Source organism: Arvicola amphibius, chromosome 3 (assembly GCF_903992535.2).
Source record: "Arvicola amphibius chromosome 3, mArvAmp1.2, whole genome shotgun sequence".
In the NCBI taxonomy this organism is placed as follows: Eukaryota; Metazoa; Chordata; class Mammalia; order Rodentia; family Cricetidae; genus Arvicola; species Arvicola amphibius.
The window spans coordinates 70394192-70414954 of NC_052049.1; the positions used below are offsets into that span (position 1 = coordinate 70394192).

The window sequence follows — 20763 nt, forward strand, 5'->3', positions numbered from 1 at the left end:
AGTGCCCACTTAAAAAAAAAACGGAGAAAGCACACATTGGAGACTTAACAGCACACCTGAAAGCTTTAGAAAAGAAAGAAGGAGACTCACCTAGGAGGAGTAGAAGACTGGAAATTATCAAACTGAGGGCAGAAATCAACAAAATAGAAACACGGAAAACAATCCAAAGAATCAATGAAACAAAAAGCTGGTTCTTGGAGAAAATCAACAAGATTGACAAACCCCTAGCCAAACTAATCAAATGGCAGAGAGAGAACACATGAATTAATAAGATCAGAAATGAAAAAGGGGACATAACCACAGACACAGAGGAAATTCAGAGAATCATTAGATCTTACTACAAAAGTCTGTATGCCACAAAATTGGAAAATGTAAAAGAAATGGACACTTTTTTAGATAAGTACCATATACCAAAGTTAAACCAAGACCAGGTAAATGCTCTAAATAGTCCTGTTAGTTGCGAAGAATTGGAAACTGTTATCAGAAACCTCCCTACCAAAAAGAGCCCAGGACCTGATGGGTTCAATGCAGAATTCTACCAGAACTTCCAAGAAGACCTAATACCTATACTCCTTAAGGTATTTCATAATATAGAAACAGAACAGTCATTGCCAAATTCCTTTTATGAAGCTACAATTACCCTGATACCTAAACCACACAAAGACCCAACCAAGAAAGAGAATTACAGGCCAGTCTCACTCATGAACATCGATGCAAAAATTTTCAATAAAATACTGGCAAATAGAATCCAAGAACACATTAGAAAAATTATCCACTATGATCAAGTAGGCTTCATCCCAGAGATGCAGGGCTGGTTCAACATACGAAAATCTATCAATATAATCCATCATATAAATAAACTGAAGGATAAAAACCATATGATCATCTCATTAGATGCAGAAAAAAGCATTTGACAAAATTCAGCACCCCTTTATGATAAAGGTCTTGGAGAGATTAGGGATACAGGGGTCATTCCTAAATATAATAAAGGCTATTTACAGCAAGCCGACAGCTAACATCAAATTAAATGTTAATTTGATGAGAGAAACTCAAGGCCATCCCACTAAATTCAGGAACGCGACAAGGCTGTCCACTCTCTCCTTATCTCTTCAATATAGTGCTTGAAGTTCTAGCAATAGCAATAAGACAAAACAAGGGGATCAAGAGGATTGGATTTGGAAAGGAAGAAGTTAAACTTTCGTTATTTGCAGATGATATGATAGTGTACATAAACGACCCGAAAAACTCCACCAAAGAACTCCTACAGCTGATAAACTCCTTTAGTATTGTGGCAGGATACAAGATCAACTCCAAAACATCAGTCGCCGTCCTATATACAAAGGATAAGGAAGCAGAGAAAGAAATCAGAGAAGCGTCACCTTTCACGATAGTCACAAATAGCATAAAATATCTTGGGGTAACTCTAACCAAGGAAGTGAAAGACCTATTTGACAAGAACTTTAAGTCTTTGAAGAAAGAAATTGAAGAGGATACCAGAAAATGGAAGGATCTCCCTTGCTCTTGGATTGGGAGGATCAACATAGTAAAAGTGGCAATACTACCAAAGGCAATCTATAGATTTAATGCAATCCCCTTAAAGATCCCATCAAAATTCTTCACAGATCTTGAGAGGACAATAATCAACTTTATATAGAAGAACAAGAAACCCAGGATAGCCAAAACAATCTTATACAATAAAGGAACTTCTGGAGGCATTACCATCCCTGACTTCAAACTCTATTACAGAGCTACAGTATTGAAAACAGCTTGGTATTGGCATAAAAATAGAGAAGTCGACCAATGGAATATAATAGAAGACCCAGATCTTAACCCACAAACCTATGAACACCTGATTTTTGATAAAGGAGCTAAAAGCACACAATGGAAGAAAGAAAGCATCTTCAACAAATGGTGCTGGCATAACTGGATGTCAACCTGTAGAAGAATGAAAGTAGATCCGTGTCTATCACCATGCACAAAACACAAGTCCAAATGGATTAAAGACCTCAATATCAATCTGAACACACTGAACCTGTTAGAGGAGAAAGTGGGAAGTATTCTACAACATTTGGGCACAGGAGACTGCTTCCTACGTATAGCCCCAGCAGCACAGACATTAAGGGCATCATTGAATAAATGGGACCTCCTGAAGCTGAGCAGCTTCTGTAAAGCAAAGGACACTGTCACTAAGACAAAAAGACAGCCTACTGACTGGGAAAAGATCTTCACCAACCCCGCAACAGACAAAGGTCTGATCTCCAAAATATATAAGGAACTCAAGAGACTAGACTTTAAAATGCTAATGAACCCAATTAAAAAATGGGGCACTGAACTGAACAGAGAATTCTCAACAGAAGAAGTTCGAATGGCCAAAAGACACTTAAGGGCATGCTCAACCTCCTTAGCAATCAGGGAAATGCAAATCAAAACAACGTTGAGATACCATCTTACACCTGTCAGAATGGCTAAAATCAAAAACACCAATGATAGCCTTTGCTGGAGAGGATGTGGAGTAAGGGGTACACTCATCCATTGCTGGTGGGAATGCAAACTTGTGCAACCGCTTTGGAAAGCAGTGTGGAGGTTTCTCAGGAAATTTAGGATCAACCTACCCCAGGACCCAGCAATCCCACTCTTGGGAATTTACCCAAGAGATGCCCAATCATATTACAAAAGCATCTGTTCAACTATGTTTATAGCAGCATTATTTGTAATAGCCAGAACCTGGAAACAACCTAGATGCCCTTCAGTGGAAGAATGGATGAAGAAAGTGTGGAATATATACATATTAGAGTACTACTCGGCAGTAAAAAAACAATGACATCTTGAATTTTGCATGCAAATGGATGGAAATAGAAAACACCATCCTGAGTGAGGTAACCCAGGCCCAAAAAGATGAACATGGGATGTACTCACTCATAATTGGTTTCTAGCCATAAATAAAGGACATCGAGCCTATAATTCGTAAAAAAAATCCTAGAGAAGCTATATAAGAAGGTGAACCCAAAGAAAAACATATAGTTATCCTCCTGGATACTGGAAATAGACAAGATTGCCGGACAAAAAAAGTGGGAACATGGGGGTGGGGTGGGATGGGGGGCTGGGGGGGAAGGGGAGAGAAAAGTGTGAAGTGGAGGATGGGAAGAGCTTGGGGGAATAGGATGGTTGGGATATAGGAAAAGTGGATATGGGAACAAGGAATTATATATCTTAATTAAGGAGCCATTCTAGGGTTGGCAGAGACTTGACTCTAGAGGGGTTCCCAGGTATCCAGGAAGACGCCCCCAGCTAGGTCCTTGGGCAGCTGAGGAGAGGATGCCAGAAATGTCCAGATCCTATTGCCATACTCATGAATATCTTGCATATCATCATAGAACCTTCACCTGGCATTGGATGGAGAAAATGACAGAGCCCCACATAGGAGCACCGGACTGAGATCCCAAGGTCCAGATGAGGAGCAAAAGGAGGGAGATCATGAGCAAGGAAGTCAGGACCGTGAGGAGTGCGTTTACCCATTGAGACAGTGGGACAGATCTAACGGGAGACCACCAAGTCCACTTGGAATGGGACTGATGGAACAGGGGACCAAATCGGACTCTCTGAATATGGCTGATGGTGGAGAAGGACTGAGAAACCAAGGACAACGGCAATGAACATGAACTCTACAGCATGAACGGGCTCACTGTGAACCTTGTCAGTTTGGTTGCTCACCTTCCTGGACTTAGGGGGAGCTGGGAGGACCTTGAACTTAACATAGTGAAGGGAACCCTGATGGCTCTTTGTCTTGGAGAGGGGTGGAGTGGGGGTATGGGTGGAAGGGAGGGGAGGGAAGGGGGAGGAGATGGAAATCTTTAATAAAAAAAAAAATGAGAAAAAAAAAGAAAAGAATGAGGGTAATCATTGTTTATTCTGCTAGCAACAGTTTCCTGGCCATATCATGCTGAAGTCTAAAGCGTATCCAAGGATGACAAATCAAGAATATTAAATTACAATGCAAAAACTGAATAAACTATATAATCAAAAGCAAGTTTGTGCAGCCATCCAACAATGTAGCCTTTAAGCCAGAAAAGGCAATATATGAAGTTGATACTGTAACAGTGTTCCTTCCACATAAGCATGTCTACATGTACAAATCCAAAACAACACTCATGGGGAAAGGCTGACAGACACCAACAGTAGACAAGTTCAGAATGACAGGTGATTTTAACATGCCTATTTCAACAAGCATATTAAGAAACAGAAGACAAAAATTCAGTGAAGAGACAAAAGGTCCAAACAATGACAAGCTTGGTTTACACTACCTCCTTAAAAATACTGTCCAACAACTGCAGAGCACATTTTACAACTCTACATGCAAAATTTACCAAATTTGACTTTATTCTGGATTAAAAAACAAATCTGAAACCAAGCACTCTGAAAGTTAAGGCAGGAGGATCAGAAGTTCCAGGACTCCCAGACTACTAACTTTTGAGTCCTTGTCCCAAAAACTATCACAGAGACTATATTTCAAAAGAATAGTCATTGACTTGAAACTATAAAATTATATTCTAAACAAATGGAATTATGCTTGAAATCATTAACAGAAAAGTATCGAGAATCATCTCATACTAGAAATTTTCCATGATCCTTCATATAAAAAACAAGATAAAGAAATCCCAATGACAATTAAAGAACATTTCGAAACAAATGACAATAGAAACGCTACACTAGAATGCAAATTAAACGGTAGGGATGCTGGAGCAGCAGGCAAAGCAGTCCTGATGTAAGTAAAGACCAGAGTTCAGATCCTGAGAGTCCATATAAGGAGTCAGGTGGGTACAATATCCACTTGTAATCCCAGGGTCCAAGAAATGAGACAAAAATACTCCAGCGTGCCAGAGGAGTCAAGATGGTGAGCTCTGGATTCATTGAAAGACACTGAGTCTCTGAGAAAGACACCCAATACTAATCACAGGCCTCTATATTCATGCACACACACATGAAACTACTACACATACACACACCTGAAAAATGAAAGAAAAACACATATTAGAATAATAAAATCTGTCTCAAGAAGCTATGGCAGAAAATAGAAACTAAAATGAAACAAACAGCAAAGAAATAGCAGAAAGAAAGAAAGAAGTTAGTCTTTAGAAAATAAAGGACAAAGAAATAAGAACATAGATAAAATATTTAGCAAAGACCTCACAGGAATAATTATTACAGGCTAATTTCTCTTATGACTCCAAAGTTAAAAGTTCTACACCTGAGAACTGGAGATGGCTCAGAAGTTAAGAGCATTTGCTGCTCTTGCAGAGGACCTGGTTTCAATTCCTAGCACTCACACAGCAGCCTCTGGACTGGGGCTCCAATGTCCTCTTCTGGCCTTAGCAGTGCCAGGTACACATAAACCAAGTAAAACACCCATATATAAAAACATTTCTTAAAAATTCTAAACATGACATTTGCAAAATGGCATCATCATAACATTACATTGATACATCATGACCAAGTGGGACTTAAAAGATTTATTTTTCCTTTCCTGTATATATGTGTATTGCATGCATGTGTTCATGGGGTATGTACACACAGAAACCCGAAATTGATGCTGTACGCATACATGTGTTCATGGGGTGGGCATACGCAGAGGAACCTGAGACCGATGTCAAGTGTCCCCTTTCATCACCCTCTACCTTCTCCGCTGAGCTGGGCCTTTTACTGAACCTGGAGTGCAATGGTTGCCCGGACTGGCTGGCTAAGGAACCCCACCTTCCTTCCTTATGTGTGTGTTGGGGATCTTAGCTCAGTTCTCATGCTCGCACAGAAGCACTGTACCTCCTGAGCCATCTCCCCAGATCAAGGTTCATTCACAGTAAGAAAAATAACAAACAAAAACCAAAACAAAATTCTCACCAAATTCAGAATCTGCTTAATTCAACCAACAATATTAAAAGCTGGCATAAAAATAGCATCAAGAGAATGTTAATAGGAGACACAGGTGTAATAACATATATAATCATAAAATTTGATGAATTCCAGTAATTCATTATAAATGCTTTATGTATCTTATTAATCTCATTTAAAAACCAATTTAAAATGCATAAAATGGCGTTGCAAATATCTGAAAGGTCAACAGCATTTTTGAGAAGTTGCTCAGCATCATCAGTCATCAGGAAAATGAAAGTTGAAACACTAAGCAATACTATTACATGTCTAAAATAGAGAAGTACAATCTAGCAACCCCATTTCATATGAGATGCTCACATGAGTGCAAACTGGCACACACATATGTAAGACACCTAGGACACCTACAGTTCCATTATACACAATAATACAAAATAGCAACAATTGAGATGAATAAACATTCTAGCCACATGAAAAAAATGAATCTTCCATATATAATGTTTAGTGAATATAGACAGATACAAATGAGAATTCCATTTATATGAATTTCAAAACTAGGCAAAGCGTAGTGAGGAGCAGCGGGCCGCTTCCCACCGCCCGGCTCCCGGCCACCGGCTATCTTATGCCCCAAAATAATAACACACAAACTGTATTCATTTAAACACTGGCTGGCCCATTAGTTCCAGCCTCTTATTATCTAATTCTCACATCTTGATTAACCCATTTCTAATAATCTGTGTAGCACCACGAAGTGGTGTCTTACCGGGAAAGATACAGCATGTCTGACCTGGTGACTGGCTTCGTGGCGACTGTCCCAGAGAGGAGAGGCAGGGCAATTGCCCGAGGCATCTGCCTCACTCCCAGCATCCTGTTCTGTCTACTCCACCCACCTATGTTCTAACCTATCAGGCCAAGCAGTTTCTTTATTAATTAACCAATGAAACAGCAGATAGATAGAAACACTCCTACATCAGCAAAGTTTGACAGAAATGTGGGAGTCAGAATTGCAGTTTTTCTTTTCAGGGAATTTGGGGGAGGAAATTAACTTAAAAGGCACCAAGGAGGTGGAACTTATATAGGTGGTAGTTACACAGTGATGGAGGAGTGTCTATGTGTTACTTTCATTGGTTAATAAAGAAACTGCCTTGGTCCATTTAATAGAACAGAAAATTAGGTAGGCGGAGTAGACAGAACAGAATTCTGGGAGAGAGAAGGCAGATGCTTCAGGCAGTCACCATAGGCAGTCGCCATGCTTCTCCTCTCCAAGACAGATGCAGGTTAAGATCTCTCCTGGTAAGCAACCACCTTGTGGTGCTATATAGATTACTAAATATGGGTTAAAGCAAGATGTGAGAAGTTAGCCAATAAGAGGCTGAAACTAATGGGCCAGGCAGTGTTTAAAAGAATACAGTTTCCGTGTACTTATTTTGGGTGTAAAGCTAGCTGGGTGGCAGGACGCAGCCCCACCACTCCATCTACAACACAGGCATACACACATGTGACTGGCACTTACTATTCCATATGAACATATGAGAAAATACATGTGCACACACGTGCACACTTTCTGAGACTTTTTTTGTTACACCATTTTACCTTCGATTTTCCCATTTTAATTTGACATGGTTCCCTAACTTACCTTAGGACTTAAGTGTCTAGATCTCGAATGAAAACTTCTACAAGAGGGGGGAAGCAACATCTTTATCCAAGAATGAGAGACTTAGCCTGCATACTCTAAATATTTTATGACATTTAATTTTCTTATTTATAGCTTATAAAATAAAATATTTCATGACATTATTAATTTTCTTATTTATAGCTTATAAAAAGCTTGATATAAAGAAAAGTAAGAATGAAGAATGTGTCATAGTGAAATGAATGTTTAGGCAAGCTATATTCAAATTTTATGTTTTTAAAACCTTCCTGGGCAATAGAAGAACTAACAATCTGAATTCAGTCAACATGTGCTTCTCTGTATTTTATTAAGAAAAATTAAAGGTAGAGTGACTACTATGTACTTTTATAAAGGTCATCAATATGAATGAAAAGAGCAGATAAGCTGCTAATGAAAATTTCTAGCTCTAAAATAGTCATTTTAATTTTAGATTATCACAGAATAGCCATTAGAATCTTAGATATTCATACTTATAAAGTAGCTGGAGAAAACACATTCCTTTTAAAGGCAAATTAACACACATGCACACACACACAACACTCAAAATTGTGATACATGTTGTGGCAGTTTGGATATAATTGCCCCCATAAACTCTATCAGGAGATGTGGCTTTGCTGCTATCAATAAGGCCCTGTTAGAGAAAGTGTGCCACTGTGGGGGTGTGCTGTAAGGTCTCATATACGCTCAAGTCACGTCCAGTGTCCGAGTTCATCTCCTGTTGCCTGCCAATAAAGATGTAGGACTCTCAGCCCAGGCACAGCTCCCTGCACCCCAACATGCTCTCTTACATGACAACAATGGAGGAAACCTCTGAAGCTGTAAGCCACACAATTAAATGCTTTATAAGAGTTGTTGTGGTCATAATATCTCTTCACAGCAACAGAAACCCTAACTAAAGCATGTAATGGTCAATCTTAATGGCCAATCTGAAATTTCAAATTACTATATAAATAATAAACCTCGGGCATTTCCGCCAGGGAGTATCTAGACTTGGTTAATTGATATGGGTATAGCCAACCTAGATGTCTTAGTCAGGGTTTCTGCTGCTGTGATGAAACACCATGACCAAAGAGCAAGCTGGAGAGAAAAGGGTTGATCTGGTTTACACTTCCACAGCACTGTTCATCACCCAAGGAAGTCAGGACAGGAACTCAAACAGGGCAGGAACGTGGAGGCAGGAGTTGATGCAGAGGCTATGGAGGGGTATCGCTTACTGGCTTGCTCAACCTGCTTTCTTTTTTAAAATTTTATTATTTTTTATTGAGCTCTACATTTTTCTCTGCTCCCCTCCCTGCCTCTCTCCATGATAGACTGGTGGCTACTTTCTGTTACTGAGATGAAACACCACAATCAAGCCAATGTACAGAAAGAAGAATGTTCCCTCATAGAAGGCTATGGTTCCAGAAAGATAAAAATCCATCGTGTCCAGGAGGCTCCGCAACAAGTAGTGGGCCTGGAAGCAGAAGGCAGGAACTGAGATCACATCAGGAAGCAGAGACAGCAAACTAGACGAGGCTATATTCTCTCAAAGCCCACCCACAGTGTCAGACCAGCAAAGCTGCTCTCCGGTATGTCCCCAATCTCCCATCAACTAGATTGTTTTCAAATGCTAGAGCCTCTCAGCCAAACAACCACATCCCACTTCCTGGCCCCTTAAAGGTTCCTGACCATTATAATGAGAAATGCATTTACTCCACCTCTAAATGTTCCCCACAACCTTTCGATCTCAACTGAGACTCAAGACAATTTCTTAATTATAAGGAACTGTAAAATTACAAAGCAGATTACAGTCTTCCAATATATAATCCATGGCATATACATTCCTATTCCGAAAATAAGGATGGGTATAGTGGGAAAATACTGGACCAAAGCAAGGCTGAAACCCAGCAGGGAAAACATGTCTGGTATCTGGAACTTTAACGGGCTCAGATGGCTCCGCCCCTCTAGCTTTGTTGCCTGCACCATCTCGGGCTGGATTCACTCCCTGCGTGCAGCTCTACAGGACAGATGTCGTACAGTTCTGGCACCTTTTACTATCTCGGGATCTCCACTGTACTAGAGCTTCCTGTTTATACTTCACAGCAATGGCCTCCACAGTGTCTTGCCCTCTCAGGACTTTCAGGCAGGGACACCCCTCCCACATGCTGCCTGTGCCCAGCAGCTCTCTGAAACTACACAAGGAAAATAGAGAACTCCTCCACTCCTGAATCCTTCATCCCTCTAATCCCAGTACCACTTGGATGGCATTGCCAAGCTTGGCTGCCCGTTTGGAACAGACACTGGCCTTTTCGAATCACATTAGCAAGAACACTTTCATTCAGCTGTTTTCTAGGATGTCTTTCTGCAAGATGAAAGCCTAGCTGGGTGGGGTCTGGGCCTGACATGCTTTCCTTTGTTCCAGTGTGGAGCAGGAGTCTCCTTAATGGCACTATCTCCTTCACAACTAGAGCCTCTCTTCTAGCATACGCCTTGGCTGTAACACTAAGTTTTCTGGAGCTCATTTTCTCTCCAAGCTGTTCATTTTATACTTCCTTCTGCCCACTCACCTTTTTCTTTGTAGACCTGCAAAGGAGTAAACAATAACAAGCACTCCACTGACTCAACATTGTATAACTGCTCTCCATTAAAGAAATCACCCCATTACATTTCCATTTGCCTCAGGAAAGTCCTCAGGACATGGGCAAAGCAGCTGGATACTTTGCAAAATTATAACACAAATGTTCTCTAGTCGAGGGGCTAAGACCATTCTCATCAGAAACCTCTGGAGTGGGGCTCCAAAGTCTGCACCATCTCAGCACTGCTGCCTTCCAAGCTCTAACTAGAATGGCCTTTTATGCTCTACTTATAGCATTCAACTACTTCTCTAGTGTAAGTCCCAGTCTCTGGCCTCCATCTTGCCACCCGCTCCCCCTCCCCCCCCTCCCTGTGCCAGCCAAACCCTTGGTCCCTCCCCTGAGGAAGGATGAGGCAGTCTGCCAAACCTTGACCCCTCCTCCAAAGGAGGGGCAAGGCATCCCGCCAAACCTTGACCACTCCCAGGAAAGTCCTTTAGTGGTCTCTTCTCTTCCCACTTCCCCTCGGGGTCACCTGAGAACGCGGGAATCCCATTAAACCTGGATATCCTTTAATTTGGCTTGTTGTGATTTGGCTTGATTGTGATTTTGTGTAGGCAGAGAGCTTGCGTTAGTAATATTCCTAACATCTAGTCCAAAGTTTCAGTCTTCCATATTCCTTTGAAAACATTGTCAGGTTCTTTTAGACAAGTGCTCAGATGCTGGAAACAATTTCTCTAGTAGTTATTTTCCCGTTGCTGTGATAAACATTATGACCAAAAGAAACTTGTGGAATAGAGATTACTATGCTTACAGCTCCAGAGTGGTAAAACTCCAGCAAGGGAGGGACAACTGCAATAGTGGTAGGAATGGCAACAGAAGAGGAAGCTGGAAGACCACTTCAGGAAGAAGAAAGAGCATTTCAAAAATAAACTAAGGCTACATACTCTCAAAGCCCAACCCCTGAGACATACTTCTTCCAGCAAGGCCACACTTTTTAAACATCTGCAAATAGTGCCATCAACAAGGGACCAAATGCCTGAACCTATAGAAGATGTTCCACTCAAACCATCCTGGAACTATGAACCTCTTTCCTTTCATTGCTTGTATCAGGTATATTGACACAAAAGCAAGAAAAGTAACTAAGATAGTATCCTCATTGTTATCATCCAGGCAAACCTGGCCCCATCCCTTGGGGACCTGGCAGAAGCAGAGTGGCCACCCCTGCACACATGGCAGATGGTACCCTTGTAATGGATTAAGTAAAAACAATGCAGGATCCTGAGTAGCTGCAGCGGTCAGCAGGCCATGAGACCATGCTGCAGGTCCGCAAGCGGGGATAGGCAGCAGGCAGGGGATCCCGAGAGTAGCCAGCCCTAGGCAGCAACAGCACACAAGACCACGCCACAGGTCTCTGGAGGCAGCTGGTCCTGAGTAGTGAGCCACATGGTGGGCGAGAAACAGATGGATAGGCACACCATGCAGAGTGTGGTTGGATATTTATTTAGTGGGTTATGGAGGGGAAAGGGGAAAGGGGAAAGGGGAGAAGAGCAGAGAAGTAGAGAGAGAGAGAGAGAGAGAGAGAGAGAGAGAGAGAGAGAGAGAGAGAGAGAGAGAGAGAGAGAGAGAGAGAGACAGACAGACGGAAGGGAGGAAGTGGGGAGAATAGAGCAAGTCAGAAACTGCCTCTTTGGGCGACAGAAAAGGAAGGGACTCAGGCAGGAAGCTGAAGATCAGCTTGCATTGATATAAGGGGAGGAAGTGGGCGTGGCTTGTCTCTTAAAGGGACAGGACAGATCATTACAACCTTGACTCCATATGCAGGTGCAAAGGTCCCTTTAAGAGACAAGCTCTGCCCACTTCTGCTCTTTCTGTCATTTCTCTGAGGAGGCAGGTCTCTGTCTCTCTCTATCTCGCTCTGTCTTTCTCTCTCTTGTTCTCTCTTCTCAGTCCTCTTCCCCCCAAATTCCCTGCCCATGTAAGCACTGTCTGTGTTTGTCCCCACCACGGGGTCCGCAGTCCCACCTCACACCCACAGCATATCATCACACTCATTATAAAGCGTCTTCAACAATGTTCTATTTCCACAACTCCCTTCACATTTGGAAACTGAAAAATCATAATGAGCCTAAAGGCAAGACTTAAATAGAGATGGGGTTCATTCATTCCTAAACTAGCATCACAGCACATTTCAAATTAGTACTCACATAAGAAAGCAGAGAACTCACCTGCCAGGCCGGAACAGAGGTGGAGTTCGACATGACTGTTTTTTGCAGTTCTTCTAGTACAGCATCTGGGAGGGGCTTCTGAGACTCCAGGAGTGATTTACACTGCACTTGTCTCAACAGCAAGATAACAGCTGGCTGATCAGGGTTGCCTTTTAAATTCTAAAAATTAAACCCCAAACAGAAACATAACAAAATGGCTCTAAACTGAAATAAGTAAAAGACAATTAAAGTGCGCTCCATGCTAAGAGATGTTTTTTCTTTAATTTAAACCTTTTCTGGCTATAGTGAAAACAGGTATAGTTAAACAAGCAAAAGGCTGCACAGCCTGGGAATACCAAAGTTGACACTGAGATAATCTTTCATGTAAATAATACTGCTGAAGTGTTTGAGTCAATTAGTTTAGCTTTAATGTGCCCTGCTGAGTTGGTTTATTCTCAGCGGTTATACTAAAAACTGAATATAAAACAGACACAAAAATATAAAAAATAAAAGTTATCACTATTTCAGTGGAACATACCATACTCCATAATTAATATAAGATTTGTACTTATTTACAGAGTATAGCACCATATAGTACCATAATTCAATGCATATATCATGATCAAATTAGAATCATTAGAATTGTCTTCAACAATGTCATCTCTGTAGGCCAGCAAATGTCTAACTCTTCTGTAGTCAGAACACTTCTGCACTGCTTCTCTCTTAAGAGAATGTTTATCTATGTTTTTCTCATTATATCACAATCCAACATATATCTAAAGTGTATTTGAAGACTTTCTTCTAAGAGAGACTAAAACAATAAAATAAAAAGGAAAGGCTGATGAAGCATTCCTCATTTTAGCAAAAAAGACAATACAACTGCTAATTTATGCTTAGTCCACACTCAAAATATAATCAATATACTGTCCCGATCTTAGAGCAGATAGAATTCTATACATGAAAGAGAAAATGTATTATTCTGCTTTTCAAGGAATTCAAGAACCAAAGGGATCATGAAATATCGTTTTTATCTCTCTTTAAAATCTGTTTCTCTTCCAAAGACCATTTCTTTCTGGTACTTATGAAACAAACATTCAGAGAAAAAGTCATATTTAAAACTCTCTCCTTTTTAGTAGGTCCATTAAACTGATTAACTGACTGAATAAATATTTACTGAGTTCTAACCATGTGGCAGGAAAGATGCTAAGAATGTATCTATAGAACTTGCAAGCAGAGAGCCCCACAATCCCAGTGCACGGTGATGAACAAATAGTTCCAGTCAATAATCTCCAGTTATTCTATTGCTTCAGAATGTAGAAAAGTGAACAGATCCTTAAAATACTGTATTTTAAAGGGAATAACCAGAAACCAAAGGAATGACACCCTAAACAAAAATAGAAGTTCTGTTCAGAGTCCAGGAAGGGGCCTGAGAAGACAGCCCAATGATTAGAGAGCATATTGATCTTGCAGAGGACCAGAGTTCGATTCCCTGCACCCATATAACGCAGCTCACAACTGGCTATACTTCCAGCACCAGGAGATATGAAACCCCTATTACCCTATACACATATACACATGCATACACATAAATAAATAAATACTAACACTGCTTTTCAAAAAAGAGACCAAGAGGGTTGTAGCAGTGGTACAGTACAAGCAATATTCTAGCTGCTGTGAGCTTCTTAGCAAATAAGAACTTCAAATATGAATTTCCTCACTTGAAAAAAAAAGGTTGACAACCATAAACATGTACATCACAGATTGCTGTTAAGCCCAGAAATAATAATGTTAAACAGAATGGCTGACTGGAAGTAAGTAACCAATAAATGCTGCTTGCCATCACCACCACCACTCTCCCCACTCTTAGGTAGGACCAAAACACAAATTTCAATGTATAATGCCACAATAGTACCTTTGTGCACAGAGATTCAGCTTCAGATATTTTTCCTGTGTCAATTAGACCAGTGACAGCTTGGGAGAGACACCACTTTTCAAGTAACTGGTTGTAATTCTGCAAAATTTCTTTGTCCTTAACTGTAAACAACAAAAAAGGAGGCGACTGTTACCGTCTTCTGTTGTGTACGGTGTGCTCTCGAGGGGACCGGGCCACTGCTAACAATGATCACAACCACATTTCACACACTACTTCATTATTTATTTATTTATTTATTTATTTATTTATTTATTTATTTATTTTGAGGCAGAGTCTATATAGCCCAGTCTGGCTTTGAACTCACATCTCACAATTTCACAATTACAGGCATATACCATCAAACCCAGGGTCTGAATCTACATATGTTAAAACACACATGTACCACTAGAACACTACAGACTTATCATGAATACTTCTGACTGATATTTTAAATATATATCCTGTATAGAACTAATGAAAATTCACTGAAAAAACAATTTCTACAGTGGCTGAAGTAAGATAAGCTCCATCTGCTCTGCAGCTCCAACAACGCACACACTGCTGGATGGGCACCACAGCTGAGGTAAAACCACGCACAACTCGGCATTAGTAAAAGCTGCCTCCTGCCCTGTGTAATCAATCACTTCTGTTTCCAACTCACCCCAACCCTGATCTTTCCTGGGAAACCTATAATCAGACTTTACTTTCTGTAACTTCACAGGAATGGCATCTTTCACAAATACTAATATAAACTGCATGCATTTCCAAATTTCTGGGACAAACCCCACCTGAGTGTGATGCAGTCTTTCTTGTGAGTTTCCGGATACAAGCGCTAAGGTTCTGTTGTGAGTTTCATCATGCATGCTAGGGCTGACCCTGCACAGTCCTTTTCTGCTCTGACAATGTCTTTTGGTTTTGTTACTGGGAAAAAGCTGGTTTCCTAGAAGATACTTCCATATCTTTGATTTTCTAGAAAATTATGTTTTCCTGAAATGACTGGCAGAATCCATCAGTGATGTCATCTGGTCTTATAGTGTATTTTGTGAGGTTTCAATCTGGATACTCTTAATAGATATGTAGCTACTGAATTTATTTCTGTTTAAGTCATCTTTGTGTCTACAGAATTGTAATATTTTCTCTGAGTTGTCCAATCCCAAGGCATGAAGTTTCTGCTGAAATTTTATTAGCATGTCAATAAAAGTAGTGATACTTTCATTCAAATGCTGGTATCCTATCTTCTTTTTCTTGAATTATATAACTACATATTTATTAACTATATTGCTCTTCTCAAAAAATAAAACCATATCTTTTTATTTTACTGATTTTTTTCTGTTTTATTTAAAAGATTTTTTTAAAAACTTTATTTATTGATTTATTATGTATACAGTGTTCTTCCTCCATATATGCCTGCAGGCCAAAAGAGGACACCAGATTTCATTACAGATAGTTGCCACACGTGTTTACTGGGAATTGAACTCAGGACCTCTGGAAGAGTAGTCAGTGTTCTTAACCTCTGAGCCATCTTTCCAGCCTTATCTAACAGATTTCTATTTTATCTTCATTATTTCTTTCTTAGACTTACCTTAGGCTAAATTTATTCTTCCTTTTTTAGATTCCCAAGACAGAGCTGACATCATTAACTTGAGGGGAGCCTTTTCCTTTTCTACTGTAACATTTAATAAAAATGTCCTCTACGCTGTACTTTAGTCGTGTTATACAGTTTTGACCCACTGTGTAAAGACTAACTCAGTTTAAAATATTCCCAAATTTTCTTTTAGGCTTGTTATTCAGTCTTGGTTATTTGGAAACACGCTATTTAGTTTCCAAATATTTAAGAATTTCCAACTTAACTTTCTGTTGTTTACTGGTAAAGACAGAAAATGTAATTAACCTTCCACTAACAGCTTCCTAAGTGGAAAAAACAATAGCCGGTTCAAGCCCCTGTAGGGCCTATTCTGCCCACGTGAGTACAGAGGGATAGACTGAGAAGCATGGTGGTATTCACAGAGTAAAATCACAGGCACTGAGACTGAACAACCTACTCACGGGACCTCGCCATGCACAGTGCACCCCACCTCAGCACCACACTACCAAAGCTGTAGCAGCTACTTTATCCATGACAAAGCTATAAAGGGAAAACAATGACTCAAGTGCAAAAGGCGTACTCTGTACGACAGAGTGAGCATCAGGACTGCAGTCAGTGTTGCAGAGATGCTGGAACATGGCATGGGTGCTACAATACTAGACTTCAACGACGATGACGGAAAAGGTTCTCAGTGATTAAGCAGACAACATGCAACAGAGATGAGCAATGTACATTCTGAAAAACTCAGAAACCACAAAAAATAGAAACCAAAAACACTACAGAACAGAGTGTTCATGGTCGGTTTATTGACAGACTCAAGAAAAAAATTTCGGAACTACAAAAAGGCAAAGACAAAAAAAATATTGAATGTAATAGAGTGTAATTTCCAAGAACTATGGGACAATTACAAAAGATCTAAGCAAACCTAATGGGAATGCCAGGAGAAGTAAGAAAGAGAAAGGGACACATTTAAAGCCATGGAGGAGAATGTTCCCAAATTAATGTCAGGGACAACCACCAGTTAGGAAGCTCAGAGAACACGGAGAAGATGAACACCAAACAAAAACAAACCTTAAAACTTTATCCAGCTACATTATCTTCTAACCATAGGAAAAACAAAGATAAGGCAAAACTATAGCAAGAAGCCAGAGGGGAAAAGAAAGCTAAGATCATATCTGGCTTCTCTTCAGAAAAGATAGAAAAACAGAATAAAATAAAATATTTAAAGTTAAAAGGGGGAGCGGTTAAAATTCTATACCCTACAAAATTATTCTTTAAAAAGTAAAAAAGAAATAAAGACTTTTTTAAACAAAAATTGAATAACAATGTTGCCAGTGACCTACCCTGCAAGAATGTGAAATGAAAACTCTTTTAGAAAAAGGATGTGATAAAAGTCATGTATTAAAATTCAGAGTTACATAAAGAATATCAGAGAGGATTTGTATTCTTGATTTACTAACATGTAACAGTTAACTCAAAATTGATAATGTCATTCAATCATGTTTAGAAAAATGAAATTTGTCGGTAAATGAGCACATTTTTATAACCATAAATACTGAAGCTATATGTGTTCTTGATTGGTGGAATCTGAATTAAACCATGTAGACAAATGCTTTCTAGAAGTTACTTGGAAAGGGATTTTGTAGGACTCCTTCTGGACTAAGCGCCTGACATCACTGACAGTAGAAGAGAGGAGAGGTCACTAGTGGACCAAAGCCAAGACAGCTTCTGAAAGGCCTCAATCCTGCATCCAGTTTATAGCTTAATTTATCCTCTAAAGCACAAGGTGAGGTGGGCAACCAAGCAAGATTCTGCAGAAGCATACACACAGCGAGAGGTTATTAAGGGCAATAACCCACTGTTTCAGCTGCTTCCCCAGGTCATTCTGCTTAAGTTAGCATTTTAAGTCATGCTTGGCAAATAGGCAATACAAACAGTGTAAGTCAATGAGTCAGCACCTATTTTCTACCTATTCTACTTCAGAAAGGAGTATGGGAAGGCAGGATAAGGAAGGGAGTGTGGCGGGGGGAGGGGGATAACTAACACTAATGGTCTTTTGAAGAGCCATATGGAAACCTGCTATTCTAGAAGATTCCTAGTATAGAAGGAATTTAAATGGTGTTATCATATAATGGGGAAAAGAATGTCCCGACGAGACATCAAGTGCTATCAAATAAAACCCCCAGTACCAGGAGGCGATTCCACACAAAGCCTCCACTATTCCAGAGTGCCAGCACTGTCGGTCACCCTCTACAACACAGCAGCAAAGCCCTGTTGCTGAACACACCACTCACTTCATTATCACACAGGGGAAATGGACTGTTTCCAGCTGGAAGCTTTGCCTCTTCTGGCTGGCATTCACAGTGCTGGAAAGTACCACCAATCTCACCCAGCTACAGACCCTGGGATCTACAACAGCAACCTGCCTACAAGATACACTGATGCAACAATAGCATAAATGTTATGGGGTAACTAAACATCTTTTAATAAATAGATTTAAAGTCCACTCCATGAAATGGAACTCACACCTGACCCTGTTAATGAAGCCAAGAACCTAAGACTAAGTAAGTAATGAGTCCTAGGGAAAACCTACTTACTTTATTTACTGCTAAATGTACAACTCAATAAAGTAATTCCCAAAGACTTATCACTATATCCATAAATCAGTGCATCCTTCAACCTCATCAGGGGTTTGTTCTTGCAGTGGATAGTTCTTAACACAGTGATCTACAACTGGACAATGTGCAGACAGTAAGAGAACTTGGAACACTCAGCTTTTAAAGAGACGTCCTTACCAAACCCCTACCCTCAAAGCTCAGGAATCATTGTAGAAGGGGCCATAAAAGGATTCTATGAGCCAGAGGTAGTAGATGATACCAAGGAAAAGTGTCTTCAGATACAACAGGATTGACGGAAATATGAACCCACAGCGACTGTGATAGCATTCATAGGAGGACCCACACAAACTCAAGTCAGACAAACTCACAGCAGAGATAAGGGGAAGGGGGCACAAAGTCCCACCCCTAACCAACAAGCTAACTGCAGTTGACACCTGCCAGGAAAGCAGATTCTCTAGTGCAGTGAGATTGGGTGTATCGACCATTCTCCAGGACAGGTCTCATGATCAGCGACTGACCAAGATAAAATGGACTCCATGTTTTTTATTTTGTTTTTCTTTTTTGTTGTTGTTATGCCTTGGTGTTTTGTCATTTTGGTTTTTTGTTTTCTTTTCCTGTTTTTTCATTTTTTTGTTTTTCTTGAGAGAGAAAGAACATGAAGTTGGGTGGGTAGGCAGAGAAGATCTGGGAGGACTTGGTAAAGGAAAAAGAATATGATCAAAATATATTACATACAATTTAAAACAATAATTTAAAAATGTAAATTAGTAAAAATAAAACTTACGTGCGATAGAAACAGCAGACAGCTGTGCTAAGTGCAAATTGGCCCTCTTTGGCTGAGTGTTGCTGACCAATGCCAGTTTGTCATCAGCGTGGCAGGCTGCCATCAGTCCAGCCCAGACAGCGGGGTCATCTAAACCAGAAATATAGCTTTAAGGCTTGCTCATACCAGCATGCTGCTGCAAAACTATCAGAAATAAAAGTTTATGTCTTTCCCAATAAAAATTAATAATATCTTAAGAATAAAACCACATTTCCTTAAAGGAAAGCTAACTTGCTTCCCCCAAATAAACTAGTATATTTAACCTTCAAGACCTGCAAAATTTCTGAACATCACATAGAAGGATAGTCTATTAAGTTCCTGTCCTACAGTTCTCCCCGTGTAGCCCAGTTCCTGTCCTACAGTTCTCCCCATGTGACTCAGTTCCTGTCCCACGGCTGTCCCCATGTGACTCAGTTCCTGTCCCACGGCTGTCCCTGTGTGACTTGATTCCTGTCCCACGGCTGTCCCTGTGTGACTCGATTCCTGTCCCATGGCTGTCCCTGTGTGGGTCAGTTCCTGTCCCAACGGCTGTCCCCATGTGACTCAGTTCCTGTCCCACGGCTGTCCCCGTGTGACTCGATTCCTGTCCCATGGCTGTCCCTGTGTGGGTCAGTTCCTGTCCCACGGCTGTCCCCATGTGACTCAGTTCCTGTCCCACGGCTGTCCCCATGTGACTCAGTTCCTGTCCCACGGCTGTCCCCGTGTGGCTTAGTTCCTGTCCCACGGCTGTCCCGTGTGACTCAGTTCCTGTCCCACGGCTGTCCCCGTGTGACTCAGTTCCTGTCCCACGGCTGTCCCCGTGTGGCTTAGCTCCTGTCCCACGGCTGCCCTCGTGTGGCTTACTTAGTTCCTGTCCCATGGCTGTCCCCGTGTGGCTCAGTTCCTGTCCCACGGCTGCCCCGTGTGACTCAGTTCCTGTCCCATGGCTGTCCCTGTGCGGCTCAGTTCCTGTCCCACGGCTGTCCCTGTTTGGTTCAGTTCCTAAAGTGCTGTGTACTTTCAGTCCCTTTCCCTAGACATGGAGGACAACTCTCCAGCACACCCATATTTTCTATTACTCTATTCCTGTGTGAAAGGCTTAGTTAAGGAGAAACAAGTGAACCCACTTTGTTTTTGGTGTTTGGTTCTTAAGAAAAGTAAGAACTGAAGGAAAAACTCAACATTGAATTTATATTCTAACAAGGAAGCATGAAAGCCATCTTACGACACCGTGTGGATGCTGCATCTATGATTATGTACTCCTGGGAACGAAAACTGTTTGATGCTATCGCTCATATTTAAGACAGAACTGCCAGACTTTGCATGACCTTCTCGCCCTCTAACATTTCCAGTAGTAACAATGGAAACATACTGGGGTGGTGATGTGCAACCCCTCACCACCTACAAAGTCAACAGCATCAATATGACACAGCCTGCTAGAATTAACAACTGCTAGCTGCGGTGAGGCTATACATTTCTAGCAGTTACCATACCTGTGGGTCAATCTCATTAACTTGATAAAATTTAGAGTC

The 20763-nt window shown here is 40.8% G+C and overlaps 1 protein-coding gene across 3 annotated transcripts in view; it reads right to left on the bottom strand.

Annotated features, from left to right (window-relative positions):
- Positions 1-20763, bottom strand: part of Ttc37 (tetratricopeptide repeat domain 37) — a 105631-nt gene that overhangs the window by 12332 nt on the left and 72536 nt on the right. For all 3 annotated transcript variants that reach the window (XM_038321495.1, XM_038321497.1, XM_038321496.1), the window contains exons 35-37: positions 19214-19342; positions 14227-14348; positions 12336-12494 (exon numbers count right to left, since the gene is read on the bottom strand). In XM_038321495.1, the coding sequence (XP_038177423.1) occupies positions 12336-12494; positions 14227-14348; positions 19214-19342 (410 nt within the window). The remainder of the gene's footprint in view (positions 1-12335; positions 12495-14226; positions 14349-19213; positions 19343-20763) is intronic.